This window comes from Hylobates moloch, unplaced genomic scaffold (assembly GCF_009828535.3).
Source record: "Hylobates moloch isolate HMO894 unplaced genomic scaffold, HMol_V3 SCAFFOLD_12, whole genome shotgun sequence".
Lineage (NCBI taxonomy): Eukaryota > Metazoa > Chordata > Mammalia > Primates > Hylobatidae > Hylobates > Hylobates moloch.
In genome coordinates, this window is record NW_026652287.1 from 10,576,767 (window position 1) to 10,599,615 (window position 22,849).

Here is a 22,849-nt window from a genome sequence, read left to right on the forward strand (position 1 = left end):
CACACACACCAACACACACGCCACACACACACCCCACATATATAACACACACATCAACACACACCACACACACCACACACCAACACACACAATACAGACACTGCAAACACATTCCACGCACCCACACCACACACACACTACATACAGACAGCACAAACGCACACCCCACACCCACACTGCACACACACCAACACACATTATACACCACACACACCTCACACACACCACACACCAATACACACCACACCCACCCCCACACACTACATACACCACACACCCCACACGCCAACACACACATCAACACAGACCCCACACATCCCACACACCAACACACACACCCACACACCACACACCAACGCACACAGCAAACACACCAACACACGCACACCACACACACCATACACACACACCACACATACACACAACACACACAACACATACATACCCACACCACACACCCCACACACCCCACCACACACACAAACACACCACACACACACACCACCCCACACACATCCCACACACCAACACACATCACACACAACAACACATACACTGGGGAAGCAAAGCCGAAGATATGTAACATAACATAAAATGTGCAGGTCAGAAACTAAATAAGAGCCAAGACAGAGCCCTCCTCTGTCTAACTTAATGTTGTAATTTTGTTTCAACTCCAGCCAAATCAACTGTTTATAGAGTTCAAAGTATCATCCCTTTCCCCCATCCCAAAATTACCCTATGTAAACAGTCCCACCTTAGTAAAGTATGGTGGTGATGCTGAGGGGTGATAGCTTAAAATGGAATGTAACCTATAGCCCAAGAATTTCACAAAATAGAGAATATACCCTCCGTTCCCAGAACAAGAATACTTAAAATCATCACCCTAGCTCCTCATAACTCAGAGTAACTGTCCCCTAGGCACATGCATACCTCTGGGGTGTACCAGGCAGTCTTAGATTTGGTATTCAGAAGATTATGGTCCTGTGACTTTAAACAGAACAGGGCCAAGAAGGTAGACATAGTGTAAGAACACCTAAAAAAAATCTACCTTGACCGGGCTCAGTGTTTCACACCTGTAATCCCAGCACTTTGGGAGGCCATGGCAGATGAGTTGCTAGAGCCCGGGAGTTCAAGACCAACCTGAGCAACATGGCAAAACCCTGTCTCTACAAAAAATACAAAAATTAGCCAGGCATGGTGGTGCATGCCTTGTAGTCCCAGCTACTTGGGAGGCTGAGGCAGGAGGATAGTTTGAGCCCAGGATGTGGAGGTTGCAATGAGCTGAGACTGCACCACTGCACTCAGTCTGGGTGACAGGGAGAGATCCTGTCTCAAAGAAAAAAAAAAGAAAAGAAAAGAAAAAAAAAGGAAAAAAAATATATTTCTTGTGCCAGAGCCGTTCTGTGGCAAACAGCACACCGCCTTCATCGCTTAGGCCAAGACTCACTTCTAAACCAGATTCAATCTAGATTAAACTCACACCCCCAGAATACCTAATAGCTGAATTCAGACCTTAAATCCAGATTTCCTCCAGTTTTTCAAATATGTCGAATCGCATAACACTAGGCTCACATTCCCACATGGCAAGAATCACCTGAAGTTGAGTGATGGCTGCTCTTTCAGCAAACACTCTGTAGTTCACCACCACAGTCTCCACTACTCCCTACTGCCTGTCACTGAGACCAAGTCAACTGCAGTTTATGCTTACAGTTTTCATAACAAAGAGAGATTTCTCCATAACCATGACTTTATGAAAAGGAGGAAAATAAAGAACAGAAAAGGTCTTTCTAGCCTTACAGATATCCTATTTCCTGGCCCTTGTGAGCATTTAAGTTTGTGACCCTTGACCCAGATAAAAGAAGAAAAAGTATTTTCTTGTTTTGTTTTTTTAAACAGAGACAAGGTTTTGCCATGTTGCTAAGGCTGGTCTCAAACTCCTGAGCTCAAGCAATGCACCTGCCTTGGCCTCCCAAAGTGCTGGGACTACAGGCCTGAGCCACCGCACCTGGCCGTAAAGGTCTTAACAAACTAACTTTACAGAGAGTGATTTGGCAAGCTCTGGTGCAAGCTGGAGAAACCAATTCCCACGTCATCTTCAGTCTAGAAGGAATGCTCCAAGGAGGTCACTTTCCCAAACACTCCTCCACTTACTGTACACAGTAAAGATAAAGAATCATGGAATTTCTAGACACTGACATAGTTAAGATCTCCAAGATCATCTGATCTTGCACTTCCCGAGTCAGAATCCTAAAGATAATGTTGAAAACCAGAACTGTTTTCAATATTTTTTAAACAATAACAGCTTACTGAGACATAATTTACATACCATCAAAGTGACCCTTTAAAAGTGTTCAGTGGTTTTTCAGTATATTCAGAGTTGTGTAACCATCGCCACCCTAATTTTAGAACATTTTCATCACAGCCTCAAAAAAAAAAAACCTATTAGCAGTGACTATCCATTTTCCCTTTCCCCAGCCCCTGGCAGCCACTGGTCTGCTTTCTGTGTCTATGAGTTTGCTACTCTAGGCCTTTCGCATCAACAGATCACATACGTGGTCTTTTGTGTCTGGCTTCTTTCACCTAATGCAGCGTTTCCAAGGTTCTTCCATGTTGCAGCATGCATCAGTACTTCATTGCAAAAGTTGTTTTCAATATTTTTTATTTTATTTCTGGGAAGATGGCTTCAGGTAGATCAATATTTTTAAAAGCATTTACTTGCTCATGATAAAGCCATGATGGTCATTCTTCAAATAAATGCAATTTTCCTAACATTTTATTAAGAAAATTATCAAACATACAGGGAAAGTTGAAAGAACTGTACAATGAATACTCAAGTACCCACCACCTGAATTCTTAACAATTATAACCACTAAGCCATCTCTCCATCCATTAATCCATCTTATTTTGTTATGTGTTTTTTTTTGTTTTTTTTTTTTTGAGACAGAGTCTCGCTCTGTTGCCCAGGATGGAGGGCAGTGGTGAGATCTCGGCTCACTGTAACCTCTGCCTCTCAGGTTCAAGAGATTCTCCTGCCTCAGCCTCCCGAGTAGCTGGGATTACAAGCGTGTGCCACCACACCAGCTAATTTTTTGTATTTTTGGTAGAGACAGGGTTTCACCATGTTGGCCAGGCTGGTCTCTTGACCTCAAATGATCTGTCTGCCTCAGCCTCACTAAATACTGGGATTACAGGTGTGAGTCACCACACCCGGTTGGGTAAGGCTTATTTCATTCAACATAATGTTTCTGAGATTCATCCATGTTGTGGGATATACTGGTAATTTGTTTCTTTTTAAATTACTGAATGCATTTTGTTTCTAAGGTAATATCTTTCAAAAAAGAAAGCCATGGAAGAAGAGTAAGGTTGGTAACCATGACTCCAGTCTAACCCTCTCTCTCTTGCATCCTCCACCCTCATGGGCACCAAGACTTAGAGGAGCTAAGGGGCAGATGTTAACCAGTCGCACCACTGTCTTGTGGCTTCCAATCCCATCATCTTTCCACATACCTCACAGCCATTTCCTTCTTCTCATCCTGTAAGGAAGTTCCTAGCTGATTCTATAAGAGCCTTATTATAGGAAAAGGGAAGTCAATACCCGAATAGCAAAGGTACTAGGTGTCTCCTCAAAAACATGTCAGTACAGCAAAATGTGGTACATGCAAAAAACTGAAGACTATTCAGCATTAAAATGAACTAAATACCTGATGTGTGCTACAACATGGATGTACTCTGGGGATCTTACTGAGGTGATGGAATGTCCCAGCACTGGGCTATGACAATGACAGCACAACTAAAAAAAAAAATCACTGAACCTTACACTTACAATGGGTGCATTTTATGCTATGTAAATTACACTTACAGAAAGTTGTGTTAAAAAGAAAAAAGCCTGACTACAAACGGATGAAAGAGTTTTCTGCTTCAAGGCAGAGAAAGATCTGCTTGATAATTTAAAGACAAAAGAGGCAATTTAAAAGACCCTGCTACTCAACTAGAAAACAGTTGTTTAAAACACCAAGCTAGGATAATTATATACTGTTTTAAGAATGCATTGAAAGCATCTCCTTTTAATAAATAAAAGGAATTTATTGATTCACTTTCTCTAAAAAGCTTAGTATCAAGCTATCTGGGTAGGTCCCAACTGCCAGTCTTAAAATGAGGCAGCCCATTGTGAACGGGCTGGTTACCATGTGACCATGTAACCATATGAAGAGGTTCTTCAGGCTGTTCTGTTTTATTTGTTTGTTTGCTTGTTTGAGACAGAGTCTTGCTCTGTTATCCAGGCTGCAGTGCAGTGGTATGACTATAGCTCTGCAGCCTCCACTTCCTGGGCTCAAGGGATCCTTTTGCCCCAGCCTCCCCAGCAGCTGGGATTACACACACACACCACCACACCCGGCTAATTTTTTTTTTTTTTTTTTTTGTGGAGATGGGGGTCTCGCTACATTGACCAGGTTGGTCTCAAACTCCTGGGCTCAGGCAGTCCTCCCACCTCAACCTCCCACAGTGTGAGGTTACAGACATGAGCCACTGCACCCAGCCTCTTCAGGCTGTTCTTTAAAAAGCTAGAATACTGAGTGAATATCCGAAAGCCAGGCTAATTCCCCTACTTTCTATGTAAGAAGCTGTTTTTTTGTTTTGGTGACCGAATTTGCCTCATGGGAGCAGAGGAAACACGGCTGCCCTCCTTCCCTGCCCACAGGCCTAGAAGGAAGGAATAGTAACCAGCTTTCAAAGTGGATCGCCCACTCGCAGAATATTCCTCAACAGAGAAGCTGCTTTCCTCTCCAATGCCTGAAAACCGCCCCAGGCGGCTGCTTCTACCCACAGCCCCCTCTTTGTAGCAGCTGCTCCATCTTCTAGTAGGAGCTTTTACTGACTCCTCAGCCTTTCCTCTTCACCACTGGGATTCTTCATGCTTACTTCCGAGACGTAAAGGAGGATGACATGGAATCCTGTTCCTAGAATTCTTTCTCCAGATTCTGGAGCCCCTTCTAGAGCTACCAAAATCACCCCTTCTCTACTGCCTCCTTCTAGAAGATTTTTCTGATGGTGCAGTCAACTCCAAAATACATCAAGAATGCTGGGCTTGGAGAGGTCTCTAGGGTATTCAAAGCAGACAGTATTTCTCCAGCACCACCAGACTCAGCTGAGCAGAAACAGCCCGCAGGAGGCGCATATTCCACGCTACTCAGAACGCAAGCTCCAAACTCCAAAGCCTCCCCTGGAGAGGGACAGCAGACGGGGAGGGGCAGGGGAGCAAGAAGAAACCCAGGGCACCTGGGTAGGGCAAAGTAGGCGGCTGTGATGCCCATCACACTGACAGCCCTCAGCCCTTCTCAGAGAAGCTGCCCGCCCGCGGCTCTGGCTGACCGGGCAGCCCCCGGGCAGCCGAGCTTTGTGCACTGTGGTGTCCTCAGCGTGACATACCCCAGCTTCTCAGCTGACTGCTCCTTCCCCAGCCTTCTTCATTTCAGTAATGGCCCCGGCTGCTCAGGCCAAACCTCAGAGTCACTGTTGATTCCTTTCTTCCTTTCATCTGCCAGGTCCAATTCACCAGCAAGTCCAAAAACCACCCTGAATCCAGCTCCTCACCACCTCACTGCTACCGTCCTAGTCTGAGGCTGGAGCTCCACAACCGCCCAACTGGTAGCCTCACTCCTGCTCTCACCCTCCCTAGACCCGTCTCCTGTAGACTGGCCCAAGCCGCCCTGTGGAGATAAACCAGTACTCCCCAGTGCCACCAAAACCATCTCCTAACTTCCTACCCTGGCCCACAAGGCCCCTTGCCTCTTCTATCTTACCTCCTGCCACTCACTCCTGCCCTCAACATTCTGGCCACGCCGGCCTTCTTTCTAACCTTGCCACGAGCCAAGCTCATTCCAGTGAGGGCCTCTGCCTGGGCCTCTTCCCGCACCTGGAACGACCATCGTGCCTGGCTCCTACTTGCCACTTAGGTTTCAGAGTTCACCCAGAAAGGTCACCTCCCCCAGAGGACTTCTCTACCCAGCCTAAAGTAGCCACCCACCCTCCCCAGCCCCAGCACTCTCTAGCCTTCATCTTCTTTCTATTCTTGCCTGCACTCACAATATAAGACCTGATGTGTTGACAATCCCCCTACTAGCATGGAAGTCCCATGAGGGGAGAGGACTAACCCGCCTTGCTTACCACTGTATCCCCAAGGGCTAGAACCGTGCCTGCACACAACAGGGTGTGCCTGATTAATACTTCTGGAGGGAAAAAGCATTCGTGCTGGGGCCGCCAAACCCAGATCATAGCCAGCCTCATGCTCTGGGGCCCCGCCAGCCAGGCTCCCTCTCAATTAGCCTTCATGGGGCTAATTCAATTAGACAACCACCAAGAGTGTTGATGGTCCCAGGAAGCTCATAGCGAGGTCCATATGTGAGACACAGGCCCCGGCAGGCTCAAGTTGGGCGGATCCAGAAGCTCCCAGGAGCAGAGCTTTGTACCAGAAAAGAAACAGGGTGGTGGGTGACAGCCAGTGGCAGCGCAAGAAGCAGGGCTGCAAAGACGGCAGGGCTGGCCTGTGAGAGCCAGTCTCTTCAAGGCGTCTGGCTGGACAGTGAAGAAGAGCATCTCCCCTGCGGGGGACTTAGCACTGCCTGGAACCCAGGACCAGTCTCCACTGAAATCGGCCAGTCCTTGCAGTCCTGGAATTAGCATGAGGTGACCAGCACCCCCATTCCACAGGCCAGCACGAGGGTCCCTGATCCATGCAGTCAGAGAACTCTGCCAAAAACACACACCCTGTGGCCTGAATTCTAATCACAGACAAGAGAACTCCAACAAAACACAGAAAGTAATCACCTAAGACACTGGCTATCTGGACTGCACATTTTATACCCAAGAAGTAATTTGACTCTAGGGAATGAGAGCTCAGGCTCTCATCAGCCATCACATAAATCCTTTAAAAAAAAGAATGATTAACTTTCTACAATACTCTACTATAGAAATTATACCAGGGACAAGGATCCACTTTACAAACCTTTCCTTTTATAACCAGGGCCCACCTATCACTAGATCCCCTCACTGGTGCCGAGGACCCACGGCATAGCTCAGTCTTAAGCCCGGGGTGGGCTCCTCTGCTCTCCTGTGGTGGGAGAAGAGTGAAGATGAGTTTCCTGCTGTCACTGTAACAAATTACCACAAACCTAGTGGCTTAGAACAACAGACTTTATGATTTTACAGTTCTAGAGGTCAGAGGTCTGATTTGGGTCTCACAAGATTCAGCAGGGCTGCGTTCTTCCCAGAAGCTCTGGGGAAGAACCCATCCCCTCGCCTTTTCCAGCTCTGAGGGGCCCATATTCCCAATCCCGTGGCTTTCCTCCATCTTCAAAGCTGCCAACAGCAGCTGATGTCCTTCCTCCGCTGCTCACTCTCTGGTTCTCTCTTTGATTCCCTCTTAATTTTAAGGACCCCTGTGATTACACCAGGCTCACTCAGACAATCCAGATAATCTCCCTATTTTAAGGTCAGTAGACCAGCAACCTTAATTCCATCTGTAACTTTAATTCGCCTTTGCCATATAACCTAGCGCAGTCACGGGTTCTGTAGATGAGGATGTGCACATCTTTGGGGGGCCATTAATCTGCCCACCACACCTGTCCAAGCAAGCCACAATACGAACACCATCCAGCAAAAGCACTTCTCTTGTTGTCCCACTCCACGCCAATGTCCCCTAAAGCCCCGTTCCACAAAGGTTTTGTTTGTCGCTGCAGAGCTCAAGATAAACACAATTCACTTAACTTGTTAGCTTGCAAGTAGGAAAAGAAAAACAGATAAACAAACAAACAAAAAAACAGCCTGACCAACACGGTAAAACCCCGTCTCTACCAAGAATACAAAAATTAGCCGGGCGTGGTGGTGTATGCCTGTAATCCCAGCTACTCAGGAGGCTGAGGCAGGAGAATGGCGTGAACCCAGGAGGCGGAGGTTGCAGTGAGCCCAGATCACGCCATTGCACTCCAGCCTGGGTGACAGAGCGAGACTCCATCTCAAAAAAAAAAAAAAAATTTCGCTACAGATTATAAAGTTGGCTTCCAGGTCCCTCAGTGTCCCTTTCAATCCATCAGATGATTCTTAATCTCCTAGGATGTGCTGAAGCTGTTATGCTTAGCGGGGAAGTCAAAGGTGGAGACAGCAGGGATTCTGGTAAGCCAGGATCACATAGTGACACAGGTCGAATGACATCAGGGCGGCTTCCAGGGGGATGTGATGTTCATGCACTCTGGGAAGCACAGGGTTTCGCCAGCAGGGAGGGCAGCCACTGAGAGACATGGGGTGGCCCGAGGCATCCACCTTCCCCATCTGGGTTTCCCCCTCTGGAGAGGAACTGGCATTTGCACTCTCCTCTAACAGAAGCCGGGCTTTTGTGGGCAGATAAGGTAGGTCACTTTTCTCCTAGAGACACTTTTCCGTGGACAAGCTGCGTAACCTCTCAGCAACACAGCTAATTAATGTCTGAGCTTTGGTTTTTTATTTTTTATTTACTTACTTATTTTTTAAAATGAGGATTCCACCACCACCTACCTGAGAGGGTTGTTGTGTGAGTTGCTTAAGATCATGTTAAGAGGCCAGGCACAGTGGCTCACACCTGTAACCTCAGCACTTTGGGAGGCCGAGACCGGCGGATCACTTGAGGTCAGGAGTTCGAGACCAGCCTGGCCAACATGGCAAAATCCTGTCTCTACTAAAAATACAAAAACTTAGCTGGGCGTGGTGATGCATACCTGTAATCCCAGCTACTTGGAAAGCTGAGGCAGGAGAATCGCTTGAACCTGGGAGGCGGAGGTTGCAGTGAGCCAAGATCGCGCCACTGCACTCCAGCCTGGGTGACAAGAGCGAAACTCCATCTCAAACAAACAAAAAAAGGTCATGGAAAGAGAATGTGGAACATAATAAATGTTCAGTCTGTGTGAATTCTCTTTTCTTCTCCCACCCAGAAAATAACCTCCCTCCATCCTCTCCTCTAACCTCATCACCTGGACTCTTTCCCCAAGTCTTCCTCCTCTTCCTCTCCTTCCTCCCCTTCCAGCATGTGGGCAATGAACCAACCAGCGTCTACAAGCAATGGAAGTTTGGTCCCGCACCACTAAAGCAGGGAGCACTGGGGACTGGGGCTTCCTGTTGGGTAATGTAATCAGTAATCTTTGAGAGTCAACAGCGAAAGGGGAGATACATATTAAACCCTGATGTCAGGAAAACCATCCGCACTGCTCCTGGTCATGTCAACACACACACACACACACACACACACACACACAATCTGGCTGAGACATCCTTCCCGGTAGTGTCACAAGACCTGGTCACAGTTATCACAGCTCTTACTAACTGTTCTATAACTGTCTATCTGTCCCCACGCCTAGCCTGTGAGCCCCTTGAGGAGAGAGGCTGTGTTTTTCATCTCTGCAGCCCCGACTCCCACCTCAGTGCACACCCTGCAATGGCGCACTATCTAATGGTTAAAGACTGAAGAACGAAGGAGAAGAAACACTGCTTATCTTTGGTATGACTGCAAAAGAGAAAAACCAATTTAGTATTTGCATGAAAGGTTTCCATTTACAACTGGTTAACTGTGCCTAGCATTAGACAGTACCTCTATCGAAAATTCAAAGTTTGGAGGACACAGCGCTCTAACCTTTAGCCCTTGCTACTTCTTAAGTCTGGCATAGATTCCCGCTTTGATCAAGAATGAAGGGTTAGCCGGGCGTGGTGGCTCACGCCTGTAATCCCAGCATTTTGGGAGGCTGAGGCAGGCAGATCACCTGAGGGTGAGAGTTCGAGACCAGCCTGACCAACATGGAGAAACCCCATCTCTACTAAAAATACAAAATTAGTCGGGCGTGGTGGTGCATGCCTGTAATCCTTGCTACTTGGGAGGCTGAGGCAGGAGAATCACTTGAACTCAGGAGGCGGAGGTTGCAGTGAGCCGAGATCGCACCATTGCGCTCCAGACTGGGCAACATGAGCGAAACTCCGTCTCAAAAAAAAAAAAAAAGAATGAAGGGTTACTATACAAAGCATTTGTGGAGGGGGCCACTTTTTAGAAGCTTACATCCCAAGGCTATCTTACAAGCCCTAATTTAAGTCTCTCCAAACACCCACTTCTTAAACAGAAACCTATTTTCCAGAAACTGCTTATCTCTAAATACAGAAAAAGACTATCTCTTCCCCCCACCACCGGAAATATTCATACCAACGCTCCCTGAAATAAGGAGTTTCTAAAAAGGCAAAGAAATGGAACCAAAACCAACCACAAAAAGGTACACACTAGAAGTGTTCAGAATCTGTAGGTGGGGGCTGGGCACAATAGCTCACTCCTATAATCCCATGGCTTTGGAAGGCTGAGGTGGAACGACTGCTTAAGGCCAGGAGTTCAAGACCATCCTCAGAGACATAGCAACACCCCATATCTACAAAAAATAAAAAATTAGCCAGGCACAGAAGCGCGTGCCCGCAGTCCCAGCTACTCAAGAGGCTGAGACAAGAGGACTGCTGGAGCCTGGGAGGTCAAGGCTGCAGTGAGCTGTGATCACATCACTATCCTCCAGACTGGGCAACAGAGCGAGACCCTATCTCAAAAAAAGGAAATTCTGTGTGGAGGATACACATGTGTGACATTCCTTACAGTGTTAAGAGGGCAAGAACCATGAACTATCTTCTACAATACATAGCTCCATTGTAGAGCCTCAGAAAGCACCCGGCCAAATCAAGAATGCTTCTATTTAGTATTTGTCAAGCAGGCATTCGAAAGCTCAGCTAAGACCCTGGTTAGATACACTATTTCCTTCAGTTCATAGATAAGACACGGGCTCCTCATAAATGTCAGATGAATGCAGATGCAGAACTAAAATTCTGCCATAACCCACTTGCTATGCGGAGCCCGTTAAACCCTCCTCTTGTGTGTTACTGGCCAGGCACTAGCCCCATTCCCAGCTCCACTCCCAGAGGTTATCCCTGCTGATCTTCACTTCCACCTTGCAAGGAAATGTTATCTTTCCCATTGAATAGCGTTCTGAGAATTCAGACAAGGTATGCTTAGGGATTTTTGCCATCATTAACACCTGGTTTGCCTCGGGGAAAGGCAACCCCTTCTCTCCAAAATGTCCCAATAATTGAGCACATGTTTCTGGACCAAATCAAGACCCTTCGGCACAGGGCTCATCAGCAAAACAGAGTGAGAAGGACAAGGAATCCCACCTGCACGGTTCCCTACCCAGCAGGCCCTGGGCACACTCACATCCAAGTCCTCAAACACCCTGTTCCCCACCCAAAGTCAGCCCTGGGCAAAGACCCTTCAGGAGGTGAAGCCCTGCCAGTTCAGGAATGGATCACAGTCAGAATCCCTAGGCCACTTCTCAGGACTCGGTAAAAAATAACTACAACTTCCCCTGCACTTAGTTCCTCCCCAAAGAGCTGTCGAACCTCATCTGGAAACAGCTGGGAGGCAGCAGCTAACAGGAAATCAAACAACAAAAAAAAGCAGAGTGTACCACGGAGAGTTACACAGCTAGAACGAAGAGGCCAGGGGACAGACAGGAAGTTGAAGTTAGAAAGAACCTAGGCCAGAAACAGTCACACAGAAGAGGAGACCCAGCTGGCCTTCCTCAGCTCGGGCAGGAGGGGAGGACCCAGATAGTCGGCAGGGAAGGCACGAACCCCACCAGGATGGAAGCCAGACAGGTTCTGAGGTTAAGCCTTCTTTCTACCCTGCCCCCAATCCCTTTATTCTTTCTTTCTTTTTCTTTTTTAGAGATGGGGGTCTTGCTACATTGCCCAGGCTGATCTTGAACTCCTTGGCTCAAGCAATCCTCCACCTCGGCCTCCCAAAGTGCTGGGACTACAGGCATGAGCCACCACGCCCCACGTTGCCTCCAATCTCAACCTTCCTTCCCTGAAAGCCAGGTAGCGGTCCTCACTAGGAGAGCTGGGGTCAGAAACTCACCTTCCTCTAGCTTCTTTCTGTGCCACAGACTACAGCCCAGACAACTGGTTTTGAGTCATTCGTCTGTCATCCATACCAAAGTTCTACACTGCCAACTAAATCCAGCACTGGACAAACCAGCCTCACACAGACAAAGGGCATCTTCATGAGAAATGACTGGACAGATCCCATCCGAGGGCCTGTGGTGGTAGATCTCAGGTGGCCGACCTTAGGCAGCAGGAGACCTTAGGCACGGGGAAAAGCAGCGAAAGTGAGAGAGCCAAAACAGCAAGGTAAGCTTCTTGCACCAAACTGATGGTGCATTTTGCAATCAAGAAAGTTAACTGAGCAATGGCCAGCTGCCAAAATATTTTTGAGAGAAATGAAAAAAAATGCCATTACTAAAATTATCTGGTGTTGTTTAATAAGCCATTAGGTTATCCAAACAGAGTGCAAAGGGGAGACTGATTTAGTTTTCATTTAGCAGAGCTTACTTAGGTGAGACCTTTCCAGTCCATGCCCCCCGTGACTCATCCATTCTCTCCCTGTATATGTAGAAGTTTATATTAAAATAAAGAAGAGGATTAAGTTTTCTTAATAAGATACATTCCAGTCTTTCACCTCGAGCTTTGTTTGAAAAGGCTCTCTCGAGGCATGGCATACGCTGCGATCCAGTCGGGTTTGAGTCCAGTGGAACTGCTCAAAATCAGAGACTGGAGGGCACACAGGGCTGCAGCCTCAACACCATTTGTTTTTTAAAAAGCAGAACATCTTTACAGGCTCAGTGCCAGCTCAAACTGGCAAGACCAGAGAATCAGCAGAGACTGACCAATGTGCCGGGTAAGGGGGATGGGAGGAGGAGCTACGGGAACAGATCATCAGGGAAACCTTCTAGAGAGGAAATAGGGGTGTTTCAGGAACCTAACAAAGAACAAGTTGACTAATCGTTTATTCCAGGGACCGAGGCGGTGAGTGGGGTGCCATCTAGGGCTAAGTATCTAATATTTTAACTTCAGATAAAAGCATAACATTTAAACCTGGATATGCTTGGGGCTCACAGCTCTCTTAAAAAGGTGAGGTGAGAGGGGGCAAGATATTCTTGCTCTTTTATTACGCTGTTTATGGAGTCTCCTAGGAAACTTCTCCCGAGATGCCTCCAGAGCAGCCCTAAGACAGCCCCCGCTAGTCCAGTTCCTAATGCAATAAGCTTAACTCAGCAGAGATCCCATCATGAGCTTTCTGCAGGGCCAAGCTGCTCAAGGCCGCTGCTGCCGGTCCAAAGAAGTTCTGTTGCACAGACAGAAAAGTTACCTGCAGCAAATACCTAATATTCATAGTGGGAAAGGGAGAGAGAGTGAAAAAGTGCTTTAATCTTTGAGGGCCAGGCATTTTCCGTGACTTGGAAAAGAGGAATCTCTTCCCAGAGCCGAATCCACATGTCAGAATGGTGTCTGGGATGTCTGCCCTCAACAATGACATCTCCCTCATATAATGTTTCAGGACTGGCCAGAAAACCCTCCAACTTGCCAGAAGGACAGACTGCACCTCCAACAGCTGTGGCACCAAAAGTCTTCTTAGGAGGCACCCAAGGCCCTCCCGAGATGGGGGAGGGCCTCCCGACGAGGTTGTAAGGGGGCCAGCCTCCAGGTGCAGGGACACCTAACTCTGGCCAAGCACTGGAATAAGCAATTTACCTATCTCACACCATCCCCACAACAGCCCCTTGGAGGCAGACACTACAGTCATTCCCCTTTTATAAAGAAGGAAACAGGCTCCGAGGTGTTACACAACCATTAAACAGCACAGCCAGCCTCCAGTCACCCCGAACAGGTGGTCCTGACCGCTGCTGGATATGGGGAAAACACACAAAGCGTTTGGAGGAAGGAGTCGACAGAGTCGGGTAACACAAGATGCAGCCAGTGTTTATACCTCTTCCTCGTCCAAGATCGGTGGCCCCAGGACACTGGAGGGGAGGGCCTGGATGGGGAACGTGAACCCGAAAGGACCCCGGCACTGCTGGCAGGGGAAGAGGCCAGGACCCCGGCCCCTCTGGCAACGCGGGGAACCCCAGATCCATAAACCCTCCCGAAGGAGGAAGATCCAAAGGGAACGCATGAAGCCACGGGGTTGCCAGGCGGCCCTTCCCTCCACGCTTGTTTTGTCAAACAGGGGCCTCCGGCCGGGGCCTCAGGGGGTCGCGGGGGTCCCTACCTGTAGGCCAAAGTCATGCACTCGAAGAGCTTGGTGAGCGAGGCGTCGATGGACAGGTGGCAGGAGCTAGTCTTGCCGAAGCTGTAGGTCTGGCACGTCTGTTTGTTGACCGTGTCGAAATCGTAGCCCTTCTTGGGCGGGTGCTCTCGGTGCGGCGACGACACCATGAAGTGGCCGCTGTGGATGATCTGCTGCCGGCGCGGAGGTTCCTCGCGGCCCGGCCCGGCCCGAGGCGGCGGTGGCGCGGCGCTCGCGTGGGCCCGGGACTGGGTGGCCGCGCCGGAGGCGGGCGGCGGGGACGGCTCATCCGTGTCCGAGTCGTCGTCGTCCTCAGGCACCTGGGGCTTGAGGAGCACCTGGCGGCCCCGGCTGCGGGGCCGGCGCGGGGAGCACGTGAAGACGTCGGCGGCCATGAGAAGGGCTCGGCCGGGGGCATCCCCCGGAGCCCGGGGCAACGCGACAAGCGCGCGAGGCTGAGGGGCGCCGGCCCGGCCCGGCCCGCGCGCCGACTGTCCGCGAGCGCGCGGCGCCGCGGGAGGGGGAGGGCTCCGGCCCCGGCGTGACGTCACCGCGGCGTCTGGGCCAATCGGCTGCCCGCGTCGGCCTCTTAAAGGAGCAGGGGAACCTTTCCTTAGCTACGCGAACCAAAAAAAAAAAAAGGGAAGCGGAGGCCACGCCTCCCGGCCGTGCCCCTCGCCACCTCCTGCTCTCCCGGCGCCCGCGGGTGCTGAGGGACACGGTGGCCGGGCGGAGCGGCTCGCCGGTGTCGCGGCCTGGGAGAGGCGTCTGCGGAGTGGGGCCGTGCTAGTCCCGCCCCCGCCCCACTCCGCGCCCCGGGAGTCGCCCTGCGGCGTAGCCGCAGGCCCTGCCGGCTCCACGTGGTGGGTGCGGGTGGGGCTCCTCGGCCTCCAGGCCCTGCTTTCCCCTGCCGGGCGGTACCGAGTCCCCGCAGCTCGTGCCTGACTTTGCCGGACGTGGTGGCTATTGTCCCCATTATTCTCATCGTATTGATGGGAACACTGGGTGGCTGAATACCGACAGTATTTTTCTCAGACCTGGAGTCCACAGAGCTGGGAACTTGCTTCCCCTGCGCGTCCCCAGCTCGGCGCAGCTGTTGAGTGGCAGCGCCCCTGAACCCAGCGACCTCCAGACCCCAGCTCTTTTAACCTCAACTCAGCATGCTGTTGTTATTTTTTTAAAGTTTGACGGACGAGCCAGCCCCCGAAACAATTCTAAAAGGGGAGTATCTGAGCCAGAGTTTTCTTCTCTGTCAAATGGTGAACAATTCCGGTTCCTCAGAAACTTGCGACAGTTTAAAAATGGCTGTGGTGGGGCGCGGTGGCCCATGCCTGTAATCCTAGCACTTTGGGAGGCCGAGGCGGGTGGATCACTTGAGGCCAGAAGTTGGAGACCAGCCAGGCCAACATGGTGAAACCCTGTCTCTACTAAAAATAACAAAAATTAGCCGGTCGTGGTGGTGCACCCCTGTAATCCCAGCTACTCGGGAGGCTGAGGCAGGAGAATCGCTTGAATCCGGGAGATGGAGGTTGCAGTGAGCCTAGATCGCGCCATTGCACTCTAGCCTGGGCGACATAGCGAGGCCCTGTCTCAAAAAGAAAAATAAATAAATACAAATAAAAATGGCTATAAGTTGCTTAGCGGGCAGGCTGGCACAAAATGAGCGCTTAATAAATGTGTCACAGGTTGGAGGATTTGGATCAACCAGACCAGAGGTGCCTAGAAATTGCCAATAGTCCGCCACTGTTTGACCTGCAGAAACGGCAACTTCGCCTGGCACAACCTAACTGACAGACACCTCTAGAAAGCTGTCAAGGTTTCTGGGGCGCAAAGCCAGTCTGAGGTGGGGGTGGCAGGGCATCAGAAGAGCCAGTGAAGCCCATGAGCCAGGAACACCCATCCTAATCCTAGCAAGGCGTCTAGAGTCCACAGCCACTCCTGCACTCTGCTTTTATTGTTGTTTTGTTTTTTGAGACAGAGTCTTGCTCTGTCACCCAAGGCTGGAGCGCACTGGTGCAATCATCATGTTGGCCAGGCTGGTCTGGAACTCCTGACCTCAAGTGAGGCCTGCCTTGGACTCCCAAAGTGCTGGGATTACAGGCATGAGCCACCGCGCTGGCTCTGTGCTCGGCTTTGAAGCTGGTTTCAGTTCCAGATTTGGGTGGGGGATGAGTACCCTGCCCCATCCTCTTCCTGACAAAGGCCTCCTGAAGGGAACAGAGGGCTCTCACCAAAATGGCTCCATTAACTTATTTCCAAATGTCTGTAAGGAAAAGTGGGCTGGATGACTGGCAGTTTTCAGGCATGAGTTCTAGATTTCCCTCTTCTCCAACCTACTACTGTTCCCAATTCTGTTTGCAAGTGTTTGAAAGTCCATCCTTTGAGTTGCCTTCCTTTATCTCAAGACTTGTCTTCTTGGTAAGTTTACATGCCCAACCACTTTTTTTTTTTTGAGACAGGATCTGGCTCTTTCACCTGGCCTGGAGTGGAGTGGTGCCATCATGGCTCACAGCACCCTCAACCTCCAGGGCTCAGGCGATCCTCCCACCTCAACTTCCCAAGTAGCAGGACCACAGGTGCACACCACCATGCCCTGCTAATTTTTGTATTTTTAATAGAGATGGGGTCTCGCCATGCTGCCCAGCCTGGTCTCGTCTCAAATTCCTGACCTCAAGTGATCCTCCTGCCTCAGCCTCCCAAGATGCTAGAATTACAGGTGTGAGCCACCATGCCCTGCTTTTTTGTCTTTATGTTTACCTATATTTTCTTTCTTTTTTTCTTTTGAGACAGGGTCTCACTGTGTCACATTGTTGTGATCATGGCTCACTGTAGCCTCAACCTCCCCTGCCCAAGCTATCCTCCCACCTCAGTCTCCCGAGTAGCTGTGACCACAGGTAGGCATCACTACACCCAGCTAATGTTTAATTTTTTGTAGAGATGGAATTTCCCTATGTTGCCCAGGCTGGTCTCAAACTCCTGGGCTCAGGCAATCCTCCCGCCTCAACCTCCCAAAATGCTGGGATTACAGGCATGAGCCACCACACCCGGCCTGTATTTTCTAATTTCCAAAATAAACGTGTATTACTTATATACACATTTTTAACTTAAAAAGTTAAAATCAGTTTCCTGGGATGAGATAAGCCTTAAAGCTGAGGTTGCAAAGTGGCAACCCATGGACCATATTCAGTGCAGAAACATGCCTTGTTTAATCCCACCATCAATTCCTAAGAGACTGTATTAGAGAAGACTCTTGGGGAAAATTGCAGTTAAAAATGCAAAAAGCAAAGGACCACTGCATGGGTGGTCCAGTCACGGAAGGTGCTCCAAGCTCACAATCAATGTCTGTAAGGTTAAGGAGGTGGTCTCAACTTCCCCTCCTGCTGAGTAGCGGGCAGCATCGGCAGGAGAGTGGCCATGCAGGATGGCGACCCAGGGAGCTAAAAATCCCATGACGACAAGGAGCCCCCACACCCAGACAAGCCACCAAAACCAGGGCCTCACAGCGTTGTCATCTCTTCTCCAAAAATCAGAATAAACACTGGATTGGAATCAAATCAGCAGTCAGACAAATAGAAATACCCAGGTATGAAGGGTTACATACCAGCACAAGTCAGCAAATAATTAAGGAAAGCCAGCACTCTGGGAGAAAGCGGGTACCTGAGAACCAGCAAGGGGGAGAAAGTTAACAAAGATTTTAAAAATAACTAATAGTTTAGGAAAGAACACAGAAGATTCTGTACCATGGAGCAGTAGCCCATTATGAAAAAGAGGCAAATGAGGTCTTGGAAAATAAATATAAATATACAAGTATGATATTTTTAAAAGCTGAGTTGAAATGAAAATATGGAAAAAAAGCAAAGTGAATAAAGCTGAAAAACACAGCAGTAAGCTAAAAGATTAAACTGAGGGTTTATATAAAAAGTAACCAGACATGGTGGCACATGGCTCTGGTCCCAGCTACCTGAGAGGTGACACACGAGAATCACTTGAACCCAGGAGGCGGAGTTTGCACCACTGCCCTCCAGCCTGGGCAACAGAGCAAGACTCTGACTCAAAAAAAAAAAAAAAAAAAATACACAGGCCGGGCATGGTGGCTCACGCCTGTAATCCCAGCACTTTGGGAGGCCAAGGTGGGCAGATCACCTGAGGTGGGGAGTTTCAGACCAGCCTGGCCAACGTGGTGAAACCCTGTCTCTACTAAAAATACAAAATTAGCTGGGCGTGGTGGTGCATGCCTGTAATCCCAGCTACTCAGGAGGCTGAGGCAGGAGAATCACTTGAACCCAGGAGGCAGAGGTTTCGGTGAGCCGAGATCACACCATTGCACTCCAGCCTGGGCAACAACAGCAAAACTCCATCTCAAAATAAATAAATAAATAAACTGAGGGTTTCTCCCAGAAAACTGCCAAAAGGACAAAGAGAAGTTGTGACATGGAGGATCCATCTAGATAGTTACAGAAAGAAAGAAGTAAACAAGAGAGGAAATAACCAAAGCAGCAATAAAAGAAAATTTCCCAGTGATACAAACACAAGCCTTTTTTAATTTTTATTTTATGAACCTCCTCTCAGTTCAAGCAATTCTCCTGCCTCAGCCTCCAGAGTAGCTGGGATTACAGGTGCCCGCCATCATGCCCAGCTAAATTTTGTATTTTTAGTAAAGACAGGGTTTCACTATGTTCACCAGGCTGCTCTGGAACTCCTGAACTTAAATTGTCTGCTTACCTTGGCCTCCCAAAGTGCTGGGATTACAGACACAAGCCACTGTGCCCAGCCAAGAGCTGCTTTAACCGGGGTGAGATGATGATATGGTTTAACTGGGGTGAGATGATGATATGATTTGGGTGTCCCCACCCAAATCTCGTCTTGAATTCCCATGTGTTGTGGGAGGGACCTGGTGGAGGTAATTGAATCATGGGGGGCAGGCCTTTCCTGTGCTGTTCTAGTGATACTGAATAAGTCTCATGAGATCTGATGATTTTTAAAAAGGGGAGTTTCCCTGCACAAGCTCTCTTCTCTTGTCTGCAGCCATGTGAGATGTGTCTGTCACCTTCCACCATGATTGTGAGGCCTCCCCAGCCACGTGGAACTGTGAGTCCATTAAACCTCTTTCTTTTGTAAGTTGCTCAGGCTCGGGTATGCCTTTATCAGCAGTGTGAAAATGGACTAATACAGATGATTTCTCATTTAGTGTGTTGTTGTTTTGTTTGTTTTGAGACAGGGTCTTACTGTGTTGTCCAGGCTGGAGTGCAGTAATACAGTCAAGGCTTACTGCATCCTTTACCTCCTGGACTCAAGTGATCCTCCCACTTCAGCCTCCAGAGTAGCCTGGACTACAGGCATGTGCCATTACACCTGGCCAATTTATTAATTTTTTGTAGAAACCGGGTCTCCCCATGTTGCCCAGGTTGGTCTTGAACTCCTGGGCTTAAGTGATCCTCCCGCCTCAGCCTCCCAGAGTGCTGGGATTACAGGTGTGAGCCATCACACCTGGCCTCATTGTAGTTTTTATTTGCATTACTCTGATGATCAGTGATGTTGAGCATCTTTTCATATACCTGTTTGCCATTTGTATCTCTTCTTTTGATAAATGTCTATTCAGTTCTTTTGCCCATTTTCAATCAGATGATTAGATTTTTTTCCTGTAGAGTTGTTTGAGCTCCTTATATTGTCACCTCAATAAATTTTAGAGGATATAAGGTAAAATAGTCTTTTCATCCATAGGCCACATTTGAAAGAATTACTACTAGAGGTTGTTCTCTCCAAGAAGACAAAAGTGAAATTCAAGTATGAGAACGATATGGAACACAAGAAACAGTGTAGCACAAAAAATAAAACTTAAAACTGGGTTTTTAAAGTTATGATTAGGCCGGGCGCGGTGGCTCACGCTTGTAATCCCAGCACTTTGGGAGGCCGAGGCGGGCGGATCACGAGGTCAGGAGATCGAGACCACAGTGAAACCCCGTCTCTACTAAAAATACAAAAAAATTAGCCGGGCGTGGTGGTGGGCGCCTGTAGTCCCAGCTACTTGGAGAGGCTGAGGCAGGAGAATGGCGTGAACCCGGGAGGCGGAGCTTGCAGTGAGCCGAGATCGGGCCACTGCACTCCAGCCTGGGTGATAGAGCAAGACTCCATCTCAAAAAAATAAAATAAAATAAAATAAAAAAATAAAGTTATGATTAAAAAAAGAGTTTTCGCCAGGTCCAGTGGCTCACGCCTGTAATCCTAGCACTTTGGGAGGCCAAGGCAGGTGGATCACCTGAGGTCAGGAGTTTGAGACCAGCCTGGCCAATATGGTGAAACCCCGTCTCTACTAAAAATACAAAAATTAGCCAGGCATGGTGGTGTGTACCTGTAATCCCAGCTACTTGGGACATTGAGGCACGAGAATGGCTTGAACCTGGGAGGCGGAGGTTGCAGTGAGCTGAAATCGCGCCACTGTGCTCCAGCCTGGGTGACAGAGTAAGACTCCCTCTCAAGAAAAAAAAAAAAAAAATTATACCTCATTTCAGAAACATTTTTTAGAGGTCTTTCTTACTTTCTGTTACTTTTTAAAAAAATTTAGTGATAGCATCCTCTTCTTGTTTTATGTATGCAATATTGTCTCTTATCTCTCCCAGAAGAATATTTTGAGTTTATTTGAAGTTATCTTTTGCTCCTTGCATTGTTTATATTTCTTTTTTCTCTCTCTCTCTCTTTGAGTTTGTTTTGAACTCCCTCTTCATGTTGGAAGCTTTCCTCAGAAGTCTGGAAAGGGGCCCATGAGGATGACTGATAGGATCGGTGTGTACGGCAGGAGCATGGCCTGTCAGCGAGTAAGCCAGTGGGTGGCCAGGCAGCTCTTTGGTCAGAGGCTTCTAAATGTCAGTATCTGGAGGTCTTCTCTGTGGGTGGTTCTGATTGCCCGGGGGGACCTCCAACTGCCTTCTGGGAGTATATATGTCTGGCTGCTCAGTTTCTGGAACAAGGCCCGGGAAGAGAGCAGTCATTTTGCTGTTTGCTCTGCCCACTGCCACTAAATCTCTCTGCTCTCAGCCTCTGGCAACTCACTCCCTGCACTCAATGCCTGCCATCCCCAGTTCTGGAGCCTCTTTGATTTAATTTCTCCAGAAGCTAAACCTGGAGAGGGAGAGAGCTAGTCACCCGAGAGCACACAGGATGGGGGATGAGAACCCGGAGGTCTTACTGCTCCATATACAGACTTCGTTTTTTAGTCCGCTCCCTACTGCAGCACTGAGCCTCCAATTCCTGGGACTTTCTGGGATTCCAGGAGAGAACCGGCCTGCTTTTCTCTGGGATCTGCTTCTACAGGTTTGGAGCTACAGGTTTTGCCTTATTTCACTAAATATGGATTTTCTGCTTCTGTTTCTTGTTGTCTTTTACTTTGAGGGTGATTTAGGAGCAAAAGGGGTGACCATGTTTTTTTTTTTTTTTTTTTGAGATGGAGTCTGCTCTGTTGCCCAGGCTGGAGTGCAGTGGCCCAATCTTGGCTCACTGCAACCTCCGCCTCCCGGGTTCACGCCATTCTCTTGCCTCAGCCTCCCATAGCTGGGATTACAAGTGCCTGCCACCACACCTGGCTAGTTTTTTGTATTTTTAGTAGAGATGGGTTTTCACCGTGTTAGCCAGGATAGTCTCAATCTCCTGACCTCGTGATCCACCCGCCTCGGCCTCCCAAAGTGCTGGGATTAGAGGCGTGAGCCACCGCGCCCAGCGGATGTTTTTTTTGAATGATTTGCTAACATTGTAAAAATCATGACATTTCATATTATAAAGACATTAGAATGTTAGGATTGGCTGGGCGCCGGTGGCTCATGCCTATAATCCTAGCACTTTGGGAGGCCAAGGTGGGTGGATCATTTGAGGTCAGAAGTTCGAGATCAGCCTAGACAACATGGTGAAACCCCGTCTCTACTAAAAATACAAAAAGTAGCTGGGTGTGGTGGCCCATGCCTGTAGTCCCAGCTACTCGGGAGGCTGAGGCAGGAGAATCCCTTGAACCCGGGAGGCGGAGGTTGCAGTGAGCTGAGATCACGCCATTACACTTCAGCCTGGGTGACAGAACGACATTCCGTCTCAAAAGAGAAAAGTTAGGATTTTCCTGAACTATCAGAACACCTGACAACACCAGGCCCTTGTTTCCACATGTCAGCAGCTGGAGCTCAGGAGCAAGTATCCTCTTTATTTTTATATTATTTAATTTTTTTATAGAGACAGGGTCTCCCTATGTTGCCCAGGCTGGTCTTGACTTCCCAGGCTCTGGCCGGGTGCAGTGGCTCACGCCTGTAATTCCAGCACTTTGGGAGGCCGAGGAGGGTGGATCACAAGGTCAGGAGATCAAGACCATCCTGGCCAACACGGTGAAACCCCGTCTCTACTAAAAATACAAAAACTAGCCGGGCGTGATGGCACACGCTTGTAATCCCAGCTACTCGGGAGGCTGAGGCAGGAGAATTGCTTGAACCTGGGAGTCGGAGGTTGCAGTGAGCCAAGATCACCACTGCACTCCAGCCTGGCTGGCAACAGAATGAGATTCTGCCTCAAAAAAAAGAATTCCTGGGCTCAAGGCCTCCTCCTGCCTTGGCCTCCTAAAGTGCTGGGATTACAGGCATGAGCCACTGTGCACAGTCTGACTGTCCTCTTTATTCATTTATGTATTTATTTATTTTGAAATGGAGTCCC

The 22,849-nt window shown here is 48.8% G+C and overlaps 1 protein-coding gene across 4 annotated transcripts in view; it reads right to left on the minus strand.

Moving 5' to 3' along the window:
• The window catches only part of MLXIP (MLX interacting protein), a 66,535-nt gene extending 51,883 nt beyond the window's left edge, over positions 1–14,652 (minus strand). For all 4 annotated transcript variants that reach the window (XR_009208983.1, XR_009208984.1, XM_032168459.2 and 1 more), the window contains exon 1: positions 14,153–14,652. Coding sequence is in view for 2 of the 4 variants with exons in the window: in XM_032168459.2 (XP_032024350.1) it covers positions 14,153–14,565 (413 nt within the window). In the remaining 2 variants the exon portion in view is untranslated. The remainder of the gene's footprint in view (positions 1–14,152) is intronic.
• Positions 14,653–22,849: the final 8,197 nt, after the last annotated feature.